Source organism: Emys orbicularis, chromosome 2 (genome assembly GCF_028017835.1).
Source record: "Emys orbicularis isolate rEmyOrb1 chromosome 2, rEmyOrb1.hap1, whole genome shotgun sequence".
NCBI classification, from domain to species: domain Eukaryota; kingdom Metazoa; phylum Chordata; order Testudines; family Emydidae; genus Emys; species Emys orbicularis.
Window position 1 is genome coordinate 266,303,729 of NC_088684.1, and position 15,355 is coordinate 266,319,083.

General features: G+C 39.4%; 1 protein-coding gene across 1 annotated transcript in view; it reads right to left on the minus strand.

The window, feature by feature from the left end:
- Positions 1-14,147, minus strand: part of ODAD2 (outer dynein arm docking complex subunit 2) — a 169,671-nt gene extending 155,524 nt beyond the window's left edge. Inside the window, exons 1-6 of the mRNA XM_065399867.1 lie at positions 13,924-14,147; positions 10,647-10,804; positions 9,090-9,285; positions 8,410-8,516; positions 7,784-7,920; positions 3,370-3,486 (exon numbers count right to left, since the gene is read on the minus strand). Coding sequence (XP_065255939.1) covers positions 3,370-3,486; positions 7,784-7,920; positions 8,410-8,516; positions 9,090-9,285; positions 10,647-10,804; positions 13,924-14,147 — 939 coding nt within the window. The remainder of the gene's footprint in view (positions 1-3,369; positions 3,487-7,783; positions 7,921-8,409; positions 8,517-9,089; positions 9,286-10,646; positions 10,805-13,923) is intronic.
- Positions 14,148-15,355: the final 1,208 nt, after the last annotated feature.

Sequence of the window (15,355 nt, forward strand, 5' to 3'; positions counted from 1 at the left end):
TGAAAGGTGAACTGTCAGGCTGGAGGGAGGTTACTAGTGGAGTTCCTCAGGGATCGGTTTTGGGACCAATCTTGTTTAATCTTTTTATTCCAGCCTTGGCACAAAAAGTGAATAAAGTTTGCGGATGACAGAAAACTGGGAGGTATTGCCAATACAGAGAAAGACTGTGATATCATACAGGAAGATCTGGATGACCTTGGAAACTGGAATAATAGTAACGGGATGAAATTTAATAGTGAAAAGTGCAAGGTCATGAATTTAGGGATTAATGACAAGAATTTTTGTTATAAGCTGTGGACGCCTCAGTTGGAAGTAACAGAGGAGGAGAAGGACCTCAGAGTATTGGCTGATCACAGGATGACTATGAGCCGACAATGTGATATGGCCGTGAAAAAAGCTAATGCGGTCTTGGGATGCATCAGGTGAGGTATTTCCAGTAGAGATAAGGAGGTGTTAGTACCGTTATACAAGGCACTGGTGAGACTTCATCTGGAATACTGTGTGCAGTTCTGGTCTCCCATGTTTAAGAAGGATGAATTCAAACTGGACAGGTACAGAGAAGGGCTACTAGGATGATCCAAGGAATGGAAAACCTGTCTTATGAAAGGAGACTCAAAGAGCTTGGCTTGTTTAGCCTAACCAAAAGAAGGCTGAGGGGAGATATGATTGCTCTCTATAAATATATCAGAGGGATAAATACCAGGGAGGGAGAGGAATTATTTAAGCTCAGTACCAATGTGGACACAAGAACAAATGGATATAAACTGGCCATCAGGAAGTTTAGACTTGAAATTAGATGAAGGTTTCTAACCATCAGAGGAGTGAAGTTCTGGAACAGCCTTGCAAGGGGAGCAGTGGGGGCAAAAGACATATCTGGCTTCAAGACTAAGCTTGATAAGTTTATGGAGGGGATGGTATAGCCTAATTTGGGCAATTAATTGATATTTGACTATTAGCGGTAAATATATCCAATGGCCTGTAATGGGATGTTAGATGGGGTGGGATCTGAGTTACTACAGAGAATTCTTTCCTGGGTGTCTGGCTGATGAGTCTTGCCCATATGCTTAGGGTTTAGCTGATCGCCATATTTGGGGTCAGGAAGGAATTTTCTTCCAGGGCAGATTGGCAGAGGCCCTGTGGGTTTTTCGCCTTCCTCTGCACCGTGGGGCAAGGGTAACTTGCTGGAGGATTCTCTGCACCTTGAAGTCTTTAAACCATGATTTGAGGACTTCAATAGCTCAGACATAGGTTAGGGGGTTGATACAGGAGTGGGTGGGTGAGATTCTGTGGCCTGCGTTGTTCAGGAGGTCAGACTAGACTATCATAATGGTCCCTTCTGACCTTAAAGTCTATGATTCTAACACATGCTATATGAGCTGAAAGCATACATCTCAACTCTGACACTTAAATCAAAGACAACTCTTGCAACAAATGAGGGATATCTTTATATTTGTCATAATGGATGAAGATATAAATGTAAATGGTTTGATTATAGAAAATATCATCAAAAAAAGTTGACCTTTTATGTTAAAATATATTTTCCTGTTTTAAAAATTCTACAGCTGCATAAAAAACAATACCAGGTTGATGAGCAGTAGTTTTTATGCAAAAAAAAAGATTAGCAGTAGTTTTTATGCAAAATTAGAAACTCAGCTCATATTCTGATGGAACACCAAATTACAACAAAATTATTTCTTGAAATACTCAGATATGTTATTTATCTTTAGAAACACAACTGTAGAAAAAGAAATTGTTGATGATACCAAAGTATGAACAATTATTAATTAAATTTAAATGGTATGAATTATAAGGCTGTGTTTTTATATTACATACTAACGGTCTTGTGAGTTGTACTGTAAATGCCATTCCAATTTTTCTCATTTTGTGGTTTCCTTTGTCCCTAGAAATCTATTATATAAATCTGAGTGTGTTTTTATTCATTTACCCATTTTCATTATTCATTTTCTCTTTGGGCTGGATCTTGCACTTATAGTAATAAAAACTATACATTGTATGTAATAACACTGTATCATACCACAGCTATTCTGGGAGGAGGCTTATAGCTGCAGATGACTGATAAAACTGGTAGCTTAATCCATAAAATTGTAGCAATTACTGTTCGATAATGATACTTGACAGAACTTTCTCTAGATAAGTTTTATCAAAAGAAACATACATTTGGAAGAAAAAACAAACAAATTAAAAACTTGACATTTCAACTTTAAAAAATATTTTAAGTAGTTAGAAATATTAGAAAGGTGTCACTGAAAAATAATGTAGTATAAATACAGTAATCACAAAGATTTTTTTACACTTACTAGCTCACTCATGGACGAGTGAGAATAAAAATAGTCTACCATTGTCATAATTTGATGTTATAGGATATGAATATATTTAGTACAAAAGAATATATTTAATACAAAAGAGATTAAGGCACTGCAAGTTCTTGGAAATTTTACATCTAATCACGGATATACATTGTAACTGCAACAGAAAACATGAAATATGCAGCAGATTTTTACTAACTTTCTTTAGAAACATTGCTGCAGAAATCTAACAACTTTGCAAGTCGATTATATAGCAATGTTTGTGTTCTAGACCAAGTTGGTCAGAACCCATGTAATTCTTACAAATGCAGTTATTTGTAACAGTGACGCAAAGGACATGCCTCCTGTTGGCCAAGCAAGGCCCTGCATGCACACTTCCCTCAGCTTGCTCTACTAGTGTTCAGAAATAAACTACTTGCCTCCAGAGTCTTTAAACAATATTCCCCTTCTCCTAGGATTCAATTTATTTAGTTCATACAGCTTCCCCCAAAGAACTCCACTTTAGGTTCAGGAGTCTTAACAGCCCTGTTTCTTGGAGATAGAGGGTTTTAGTCAAGCTGCTCCCTCCTTGGCACAGAAGGCCAACGGCTCCCCTTTTTGAGCTGTGCTCATTACCTCAGGCCAGCTGTGGCTTTCAACCAGCTTCTCATTCAGCTGGCCCCTTTCTCCAAATAGTCCCCAGATTCAGAGGATTCAGCTGATAACCTTCTCCTGCTGGTGTCTCTCTGAATATACACAGCCCTCTACTTCCAGCTCATTCCCAATTGGCTGGAAGACAAGAGAGACTTGCCCCACCCACTCTGCAAGACTTTTGGTCCCAGCGCCTTAAACAAACAGTAACTGACTTTCTCCCAATCATTACATATTCTGGGGACTGCTTCCTCTACTCCAATATCTTATTTCCTAGATCTTTTGCATACATCAAAGCCTCCCAAAATCTTTAAGGGCCATGCCACATAACTGGGATGAGCTGACTGCTAAGTACCACTACTGATATGGGAGCAGACTATATCACAGTACAATGTGTAAAATATATACATACCTGTTTAGCCATATTCTCTACAAATTTTGGTGATCTTTCCCTTAATAATGTTATAAGATCTTTATATATGTCACTTTTTCTCTCATAGTCAATATCATCTTTCTCCTTTCCTCTACCCTTAAAAAAGAACACAATTTTAAATTATTATTATTATTCTCTTTCATAATAGATTTCTATCTGTAAGGTAAATACTGTTCAGGAACATAGGTCCCAAACTTGCATTGATCTTCACACAACTGACCAATGTGCCAGCATAGAACCCCCAGGGTCCACTCACATGGAACTCATTGCAGGATCAGCATCTTAGACCCAGTCCTGCAAGTAGTTACTACTGTGTGTGGTGCTTTGTGAGCAGTCCCATGGAAAAGGACTTAGGGACCATGGGGGAAAACCAAATGAACATGAGCCTCTAGTATGATGCAGTGGCTAAGAAAGCTAGAATGTATAATCAGGGGAAGAGCAAGTAGAATATGGAGGGGATATTACCACTGTATATGGCATTAGCAAGACCATTATTGGAATATTGTGTCCAGTTCTGGTGTTCATACTTTAAAACAGATGGTGAGAAATTGGAAAGGATATAGAAAAGAGCTACAACACTGATTTGAGATCTGGAAAGCCTGCCTTACAGCGAGAGACTACAGAAGCTCAATCTGTTTATAGCTGATCACAGAGAAGATTAAGAGGTGACTTAACAATGTTCTAGAACTTCCTACATGGGGAGAAGATTTCTAACAGTAGAGTGCTCTTTAATTTAGCAGACATAAGTATAACAAGGGCTAATGGCTGGAAGCTAAAACTAGACAAACCCAGACTAGAAATAAAGCACACATTTTTGACAGTAAGGATAATTAACCATTGGAAGAACTTAATTGGAGATAAGAATGAGGAGTACTTGTGGCACCTTAGAGACTAACAAATTTATTTGAGCATAAGCTTTCGTGGGCTAAAACCGACTTTATCAGATGCATGCAGTGGAAAATACAGTAGGAAGATATATATATATATATATATATATATATATTACACACACACACACAGAGAGAACATGAAAAAAATGGGGGTTTCCATACCAGCTCTAACGAGACTAATCAATTAAGGTGGGCTATTATCAGCAGGAGAAAAAAAAACTTTTGTAGTGATAATCAGAATGGCCCATTTCAAACAGTTGACAAGAAGGTGTGAGTAACAGTAGGGGGAAAATTAGCATGGGGAAATAGTTTTTAGTTTGTGTAATGATCCATCCACTCCCACTCTTTATTCAAGCCTAATTTAATGGTGTCCAGTTTGCAAATTAATTCCAGTTCTGCAGTTTCTCGTTGGAGTCTGTTTTTGAAGTTTTTTTGTTGAAGAACTGCCACTTTTAGGTCTGTAATTGACTGTCCAGGGAGGCTGAAGTGTTCTCCGACTGGTTTTTGAATGTTATAATTCTTGATGTCTGATTTGTGTCCATTTATTCCTTTGCGTAGAGACTGTCCAGTTTGGCCAATGTACATGGCAGAGAGGCATTGCTGGCACATGATGGCATATATCACATTGGTAGATGTGCAGGTGAACGAGCCACTGATGGTGTGGGTGATGTGATTAGGTCCTATGATGGTGTCTCATAGGTGGAATAGATATGTGGACAGAGCTGGCAATGGGCTTTGTTGCAAGGATAGGTTCCTAGGTTAGTGTTTTTGTTGTGTGGTGTGTGGTTGCTGGTGAGTATTTGCTTCAGGTTGGGGGGCTGTCTGTAAGCAAGGACTGGCCTGTCTCCCAAGTTCTGTGAGAGTGAGGGATTGTCCTTCAGGATAGGTTGTAGATCCTTGATGATGCGCTGGAGACGTTTTAGTTGGGGGCTGAAGGTGATGGCTAGTGGCGTTCTGTTACTTTCTTTGTTGGGCCTGTCCTGTAGTAAGTAACTTCTGAGTACTCTTCTTGCTCTTGTGGGGGGAGGGATAGCTCAGTGGTTTGAGCATTGGCCTGCTAAACCCAGGATTGTGAGTTCAATCCTTGAGAAGGCCATTTAGGGATGGGATGGGATGGGATGGGATGGGATGGGGGGGGGAGTCTGTCAGGGACAGTACTTGGTCCTACTAGTGAAGGCAGGGGACTGGACTCAATGACCTTCCAGTTCTATGAGATAGAAATATCTGTCGATCTGTTTCTTCACTTCAGCAGGTAGGTATTGTAGTTTTAAGAACACTTGATAGAGATCTTGTAGGTGTTTGTCTCTGTCTGAGGGATTAGAGCAAATGCAGTTGTATCTTAGAGCTTGGCTGTAGACAATGGATCGTGTGATGTGGTCTGGATGAAAGCTGGTGGCATGTAGGTAAGTATAGCGGTCAGTAGGTTTCTGGTATAGGGTGGTGTTTATGTGACCATTGCTTATTAGCACTGTAGTGTCCAGGAAGTGGATCTCTTGTGTGGACTGGTCCAGGCTGAGGTTGATGGTGGGATGGAAATTATTGAAATCATGGTGGAATTCCTCAAGGGCTTCTTTTCCATGGGTCCATATGACGAAGATGTCATCAATGTAGCGCGAGTGGAGTAGGGGCGTTAGGGGACGAGAGCTGAGGAAGTGTTGTTCTAAGTCAGCCATAAAAATATTAGCATACGGTGGGGCCATGCGGGTACCCATAGCAGTGCCGCTGACTTGAAGGTATACATTTTCCCCAAATGTGAAATAGTTATGGGTGAAGACAGTGTGATTGATTCTTCATCACTTGAACTCTTAAAAGCAAGAATGGATGTCTTTCTAAAAGATATGCTGTAGCTCAACCAGAAGTTATGGACTTGATGAAGGATACTGAGTGACATTTTATGGTTTGTGTTATGGAGGTCAGATTACATGATGGTAATGGCCCCTTCTGGCCACAAAATCTATTAATCTATTATTTCAATGGGACTCATAGTAGTAAGCACTTCATCCAGTAGAATGTGTTTAGAAGATCATGCCCTTATTTATAGCTGGGGGGGGAAATGTATGGTTTTTTTTCCTTAAAAATCTGTGAAATTTTGTGTAGGTTTTATTCTTTATTATACTTGTCCCAAACTCTTATATTTCTATACAAGCAATCATCATAAGAAGAGAGAAAAATAGTTTGGGACTGGGACTCAGGAAGGAGAGGGTGCAGTAACCTTGTGCAGTAACTGTAGTTCTTCGATGTGTGTGTCCCTATGGGGGCTCCACTTTAGATGACGTGCGCCCCACATGCCTTCATTCAGAGATTTTCATTAACAGTGTCCGTTCAGCCTGCACATGTGTCCTACATGTCCTTGTGCCACGCACCAGGGCTATATGGGACTGCACAGGCAAACCACCCTCTACCACAAAATCTATCACAAAGTTCTACAAGGAAACTCTGAAGTACAGGGGAAGGAGGGCAGGTAGTGGAGCACCCATAGGGACATACATCTCAAAGAACTACAGTTACTGCACAGGGTGAGTAACCTCTCCTTCTCTGAATAGTGTCCCTGTGGTTGCTCCACTTCAGATGACTCCCGAGAGCAGTATACTCATGGCAAGGAGGGAGTTACAGAATCAGGTCCAGAAATGAAGATGGAACCACATAGCCAACTGCCACACTGAATCTAGAGGCATGGACCAAGGCATAGTGCTTAGAGAAGGTATGTACTGAAGACCATGTAGTGGCTCTGCAGATACTGGAACATCTTTAAGTAATGCCATAGATGTTGATTGCGACCTGATAGAGCATGCTAACACCGTGAAAGGAGGTTGAAAGCTGGCCGCATACTCTAATACAGTGGTTCCCAAACTTGTTCCGCCGCTTGTGCGGGAAAAGCCGCTGGCGGGCCGGGCTGTTTACCTGCCGTGTCCGCAGGTTCGGCCGATCGCGGCTCCCAGTGGCCGCGGTTCGCTGCTCCAGGCCAATGGGAGCTGCTGAAAGCGGCGGCCAGTACGTCCCTCAGCCCGCGCCGCTTCCAGCAGCTCCCATTGGCCTGGAGCAGCGAACCGCGGCCATTGGGAGCCGCAATCGGCCGAACCTGCGGATGCGGCAGGTAAACAAACCGGCCCGGCCCGCCAGGGGCTTTCCCTGCACAAGCGGCGGAAGAAGTTTGGGAACCACTGCTCTAATAGCTAGATATAGTGAAAGGAATGTGCAAAATAAGCATTTTATGTGCTGCTTCACACATGTGGTAACAAAGTAGATTTACAAGTGATGTGTAAACCACTAGGATTCACTGTTCAGGCAACAGCAGAAAAAGAAATAATGACTTATTGTCAAAACGTAAAAAATATAAAGCATCATGCCGTGATTATTTTCTCTCTTTCCGCAGAGCCACTAAAGTAGCTCTTCAGCTCTTGGTTGAATGCAACTGCCCTAAATCCTCAGGCAGGAATCACCCATTTTTACATACAGTACTCAAGTTTCTGTTATCCCAGATTTGAGTTTTTATTGTTACTTACTCCATTTAAAAACACTCCTGCTGTGCTGCAAGTGATGTACAAAGGATCGGTGTCACGTGGTTTAACAATCAAATAACAGATTTCCCCATGGACTTGTCTCCAAGGTGGGGCTCGACATCCATTGGAGAATTCATAATCTGCAACAAGAGTGTTTTTGTTATTTTTCAAAATATATTGCTATTTCTAATAGTAAGACCTGAATAAACTTTTAATTATAAAATTCATACAAATTAAGGTCCCAATCCTTCAACCCTTACTTATGTCAACAATCTGAACTCATTTAGGACTTGATCCTGCAAAGTGCTGAGCATTCCGGCCTGATCCAACAAACCACTTAAACACACGTGCAGCACTTCTCAGGACCAAGCCCTTAATTAGTCCCACTGAATTCAATGGGACATGAATAGGGATTATTTATGTAAATCAAGGTTGAAGAATTGAGCTCCATATCTGTAGATACATGTTGTTCTATATCATTACTTAAAAATAGAAATACACATTTTAAATCAATAAGAGATAATGAATTTATTTTAACATCTACATGAAAAAAATATTTTTTTATATTTAATGTATATGTGTAAATGTAAAACATGATAAAACAAAAACATAAAAGGTAGAATTATAACCTGATGTATATTCAAGAGATTCCAGCACAGTATCTTCTCCTTCTCCAGAGAAATGTTTGAGCAGATCCACTTCATTTTTTACAGCAGCTGGACTTAATCTCACCTCTCTGTAATTAATAGAAAATGGTCTAAAATCTAATAATAAAAAATAGATTTTCAAAAAATAATCAGACGATTGTATAAAGGGATTTTGCTCTTTCCTTTCACTAGTTTCAGAGTAGTGGGGCAAAACAACTAAAAATAGGCAAACAGCTATTTAGTGAAATTTTAGTTTCACAACTAAAATGAAACTGTTATAACTCTTCGACAAATTCAGTATAATCTTTTGTGTATTTTCATAACTAAATGAACAACTCTATTAAAATGTTTTAATTGCTAGTGTATTATATTGAGTTGCTTTCAAATACAGAACATATGCACTGCATGCATGTATACACACACACACTTTCACATATACATATTTATACTCATATTGTTAAACCTCCAGAAAATATCTTTCATTTCAGCAACTTTTCCTGGTTTTCATAAATCAATAAAGATAATTACTTTCATACCTCTTTTGAGTGATTTCTTCATATCACACCAAAAGCACATGTTTTGGGTTAAAATGAATTTAATTTAAAAACAAAACAAATAATTTACTGGCTAAAAATGGACAGTTTAATTTGCAATGCACTTACTGTGAAATATGTTTTAAAGAACTGTTAAGTAGTTGCATATCCAGCTGTTGAAGAAGAAGAGAGATCTTCATTTTAATCTCTGTATCGGGATCATCATCTTTTTTCATTCTGTCCAGCAAGCGCAGCATAGACATATCTTCTCCTTCAATGGTCCCATATCCCGGGCCAAGAATTTTCACTATAGGATCTCTATTGGCTGTAAATGATAAACATTGTCAATATAAAGATAATGATACTTTAAAACTGATCTTAAAGGATTTTTAAAATCCTTCACTGCCAAAGCATTTTAACAATGGTAACTTATAATATGAACACATATTTAATTTTAAAAGATAGATAATGGGTTCCTTAACATGTTTAAAATGTTACTGTTTTATCCTGTAGGAGTAAATGATTCCACATCACTTTATTGTGATTTGAAATACATTAATATATTAGTTTTTAACAATATGAAAACAAAATTCAGGTAAAACAAACAAATAATAAACAGGAGCTGTCTTCTGGTGAATAAACATTGATATTTACCTCTTGATTCAATAAATCTAAAACTCTCTTTTAGGTCAGTATTTACCTTCAGGAATAATAAAATTGGATGATGGCCCAAACATCAAGTCAATGGGCTCAATTCACAGAAAAGCCATCATTACGGAAGTTTGATTTAGTATAAAACAATGTCTTAAAAGATTTGTTGGCAACAATCCCAACGATTCCATAAAAGGCCCAGCTATCACTTGCTCAGGATTGCCAGCTGTCCTATACAGTGGCCAGTGACACAACTGTGTGTCAGCTGGTTTTATAAACTCCTCTTGTTCTCAGTGGCCCAATAAGTGACAGTATTCTTACACAGGTGCATAGCAGTTGCTGGCTCACACTGAAGCATGATCCCTGTGTGTGTCTTTGCTGTGTGAGCATTTTACAAATCAGGCCCAATACATCTGTGGCTGCATCAGAATTGTAGCTAACTTGTTTTCTACCAATTTCACAAATGAATGTTACTCAGATCTTGCATCCCCATAAGTGTCTAATTTAGCACACTTAGGTGCTTTTTAGTCACAGTTTGTATACAAGGAACTGGATATGACCCAATAACTATACTGTTACATATTTTCTAAAAGCATTCATCAGAAAGATCTGAAAATGTTCATAGCCATGAACTTCTTAAGCATAACATATTTTTATTGGTTATTTTTAATAAATTAACATTATAAAAGGGAGATTACGTTAAAAGTACAGAAAAAAACTATTATTAGCTTCTGAGGACACATTTAGTATGCCAAGATTTGAATATATGATCTGCTATAATTGTTGAGGTACCAATCAGTATACATGTATCTTTATATGTAATTCAGTGTTAACATTATTCCAGACCTCTATATTACTCACTTCAGTGAAGATAAAAAAATAAAAAATGGAAGTTTGCTGGTTCATCACATCATTGTTTTCAACCAATCTCTCATAAACCAAAATTTGTACTAAATAAAATGTAACGTATGTGTTTCTTTCTTTCTCTTATTTTTTTAAACATTAAAATTCAAGGGCAAGAAAAAAAACCCCAACCTTCAAGGCATGCCTGTGCTTCCTTTAACTTTTTTTCCATAGCTACATGTAGCAAACGAGAGAGTTGGCCAAAACTGCGTACTCTGATAGTTGAGGCAGTGAGGAGAAGCAATGGTTGATCATCTTTGTCTCTTTCTTCTGACTGAACAGTTGTTCCACTAGAAGAATAAAATGATACTTCATAAAGAGAGAACTTTTATTAAAGGAAAATTTTAGGTAGAGTCCAACTCTGAGAATGCTGCTCAAAGCTCTGAGTCAAAAATGGACCATGTCTCCTAATTTACATTCCCCTTTCTATTTACTAATAGACCGTGTTGACTTGCAAAATCAAAAGAGTTCACAGAAAGAAATGTTAGGCTGCTGTACCTTACTTACCAAACTAAGGTCTATCAATGAAATATATATTAATATATTACAGCTGACAACAGAAATACACATAAGAATATAAGAACGCCCATATTGGGTCAGACCAATGGTCCATCTAGCCTAATATCCAGTCTTCCGACAGTGGCCAGTGCCAGATGCTTCAGAGGGAATGAACAGAATAGGTCATTACAACTGTCATCCAGTCCCATCTTCTGGCAGTTGGAGGTTGACAGACACCCAGAGCATCGAGTTGTGTCCCTGACCTTCTTGGCTAATAGCCATTGATGGACCTATCTTCCATGAACGTACCTATTTCTTTTTTGAACCCAATTATACTTTTGGCCTCATAACATCCCTTGGCAATGAGTTCCACAGGTTGATTGTGTGTTGTGTGAATACTTCCTTTTGTTCATTTTAAACCTTCTGCCTATTAATTTCATCAGGTGAACCCTAGTCCTTGGTGTTATGTGAAGGAGTAAATAACACTTCCCTATTCACTTTTTCCATACCATTCATGATTTCATAGACCACTATCATAGCCCCCCCTTAGTCGTCTCTTTTCTACTCTAAAGAGTCCTAGTCTTTTTAAAATCTCATCTCATGGAAGCTGTTCCATACCCCTCATCATTTTCACTGCCCTTCTCTGGACCTTTTCCAATTCTACTATACCTTTTTTCATTTGGGGTAACCCAAATTGCATGCAGTATTCAAGGTGTGGGCATACCACAGATTTATATAGTAGTATTATGATATTTCTGCTTTATTATCTATCCCTTTCCTAATAGTTTCTAACTTCTGTCTGCCACTGGACATTGAATGGATGTTTTCAAAAAAATATCCACAGTGACTCCTAAATCTCTTTCTCGAGTGGTAACAGCTAATTTAGATCCATCATTTTGTATGTATAGTTGAGATTATTTTTTCCATTGTGCACAACTTTGCACTTAGCAACACTGAATTTCATCTGCCATTTTGTTGTCCACTCACTCAGTTTTGTGAAATTCCTTTGTAAATCTTTGTGGGGAACCGATGCGGAGCGGATAAAGCACACGACCAATGTGGTTGCAAGCTGAATCGAATCCTGTTTATTACAAGCTTTCTTTTATAGTTTTTCTCCACATTACATAACACAATTAGGCTATAATCACACATCTACCGATTGGACAAGAAGGAGAATCATGTGTTTATCACATGTATAGCCCCACACCGATTGGTTCAACCGTTCCTTACATAAGGCCACGATTTATTACCTTGTTTACCTCATCTTATATAATCCCTAGACCACCAGGGGGCGCCTTTGTTTTACAAGGCCATGAGCCATTGCCTGGCAAGTGTCCCATCGTGACCCTTACTTTCTCATGGAACTTTCCATTAGGTTGGCGTAAGGATGATACATCCCCACAACGCTTCCAGTCAGTTTTGGACTTAACTATCTCGAGTAATTTTGGGTAACATCTGCAAACTTTGCCACCTCATTGTTCACCCCCTTTTCAAGATTGTTTATGAATATGTTGAACAGCACAAGTCCCAATACAGCTCTTTGGGGGATCCCACTATTTACCTCTCTCTATTGTTAAAACTGACCATTTATTCCTACCCTTTGTTTCCTATCTTTTAACCAGTTACCAATCCATGAGAGGACCTTCCCTCTTATCCCATAACTGCTTACTTTGCTTAATAGCCTTTGGTGAGGGACCTTGTCAAAAGCTTTCTGAAAGTCCAAGTACACTATATTCACTGGATCACCTTTGTTCACATGCTTGTGGACCCACTCAGAGAATTCTCATAGATTGGTGGGGCATGATTTTCCTTTATAAAAGGAATGTTTATGTATGTGTCTGATAATTCTGTTCTTTACTGTAGTTTCAACCAATTTGCCTCATGCTGAAATTAGGTATAACAGCCGGTAATTGCCAGGATTGCCTCTGGAGCCTTTTTAAAAAAGAGGTGTTACATTAGCTACCTTTCAGTTATCTGGTACACAGGCTGATTTAAGCAGTAGGTTACATACCAATTAGTAGTGCTGCAATTTCATGTCTGAGTTCCTTCAGAAATCTTGGGTGAATACTATCTGGTCATGGTGACTTACTGCTGTTTAATTTATCAATTTATTCCAAAAAAGTGTAACTGCCCTTCTCTTTTCAAAGCTGTAGCACAGTTCCTTTAACATGGCTTGGCTCAACGATGTTGTAACTGGGTGCACCAATACAGCTATAATTACATTGTGGACAGGACCTAAGACTCATTGGGTATAACTACATAGGACTTTTTTGCATTGTTTTTTTGCATCTCATTTCAAGGTAAGGTGACTCAGGGTATGTCTACACAGCAACTAGACACCCGCGGCTGACCTGTGCTATCCCGACTCAGACTCATGGGGCTCGGGCTCTGGGGCCCTCCCACCTTGCAGGGTGCTAGAGCCCGTGCTCCAGCCTGAACCCAAAAGTCTACAGAGCAGTGAAACAGCCCTGCAGCCTGAGCCCCGTTAGCCCAAGTCAGCTGGCCTGGGCCAGCCGCAGGTGTCTAGACATACTCACAGTGTGTAAAACACCTGTGCCTGGCCTACACTAGTGCCTCCTTCATTGCTGGCACTGGCAGGTCTGCACCAGCACTAGACATTGGGTGTGAAAATTCCTAGAATAGACAGGCAAATATATTCGCCCCACTTCAGTAAGAAACTGGAGATTAGATTTCAACACACAGCTGTGACGTCACAATCTAGGTACTACAAATATTTTCAGAGTCCTTTGGGGAAAAGTTATAAATCAGAATACAAAATGTCCAATGTAACAAACTAGGAGAAAACAAATACAATAAAAAGAGCAAACATTCCTTATACAAAATTAGCACAATTTTTTTTCTTTGCAGTTCATCTTTAATATGTTTAAAAAGCACTGCCATTCAGACCTACCTGATCTCATAACCTAATTCAAATACTGAATAATCCAATTGTGTTTTCCATTCAAGTGGTTCTCTGAAGACAAATGCAGCTTCTTGAGGATGTCTAGAGCTGAAGCTCTCTGCAAACTTAATTATGTCATTTAGAAGAGATTCATTCAAAGGGGTGATTTCTAGTGTGCCAGTTCCAGAACCAGCCGAGGTCCATTGAGCTGCTCTTGTCAGTGCCACTCCCATGGTTTCAGCTAATATCAATGATGTGTGCCTTAGCAAATAAATAGTTTATTCTTTAAATATGTTTAAGATCCCAAACTATTAAAAGAATACATCTGTAGACTTAATAGTTAGCAATAAGCATCTTTGGGCCTGATTCAGTTAATTTAATGGAGCTGCACCAGCAATGCGGGGAATAGGCTTGCTAATGTTATATTAAAAAGAATGAAGCTACTTGGGGAAAATGCAATTTATACTTCTGTTAATTAACCATACTAATAACATTTCAAAAAGTGCAAAGCAAATAGGTTCTGTTCTGTTTGCAATGGGATTAAGAGATTTTTTTTTTGTCATCTTTAGGGTCCTTTGCTTTCAGTTTTTATTTTAATTTTGCCTGGTTGATATTACTACAAAAACAAAAACAGGTGAAAATCAGTGCAAAAAACTATTAATAATTTTGCTGGGTAAATATCACAGTTCATTTTGGTGGACGGAAGGACAGAGTATTCAGTAGAAAAAAGTATTCAGTAGATTAATGCTTTGATGAACGGAATTCAATGTGGTTTGCTGCAGAACTAAAACAGAACTCAAAACACAATGCCACCTCTGAGTGAAAGAAAACAATGTAGGTCTAATCCCCAAATAAAACTTTTCATTTGAATAAACAGTTTACTGTTGTAGCCTTAGAACTTTTAGCTACCACACCATGTTCAGAGCATACACTCAACTTCATCCTTTTCTCCTGTTTTTTTTTAAACATTTGAATACTTCTTTGTGTTCTGAAATGTATTCTGATACAGATTTTTATTTTCTTCCCATTTTAGCGTGTCAAATCTTTAAACCGTTATCTGCTAACAGCTTGAAATGTCTACGTGGTGGGCATGAGATTAATCATTACGTTCAGATGCGCACGCACTTCAGAGCTTGCGTGCAGGCCAGTTTGTTTATTGTGTGTATCTTCTAGACCAGTGGTTCTCAAAGCCGGTCCGCCGCTTGTTCAGGGAAAGCCCCTGGTGGGCCGGGACAGTTTGTTTACCTGCCGCGTCCGCAGGTTCGGCCGATCGCGGCTCCCACTGGCTGCGGTTCGCCGCTCCAGGCCAATGGGGGCTGCGGGAAGGGCGGCCAGCACAGGGAGTCGCAACCAGCCGAACCTGCGGAAGCGGCAGGTAAACAAACCGGCCCGGCCCGCCAGGGGCTTTCTCTGAACAAGTGGCGGACTGGCTTTGAGAACC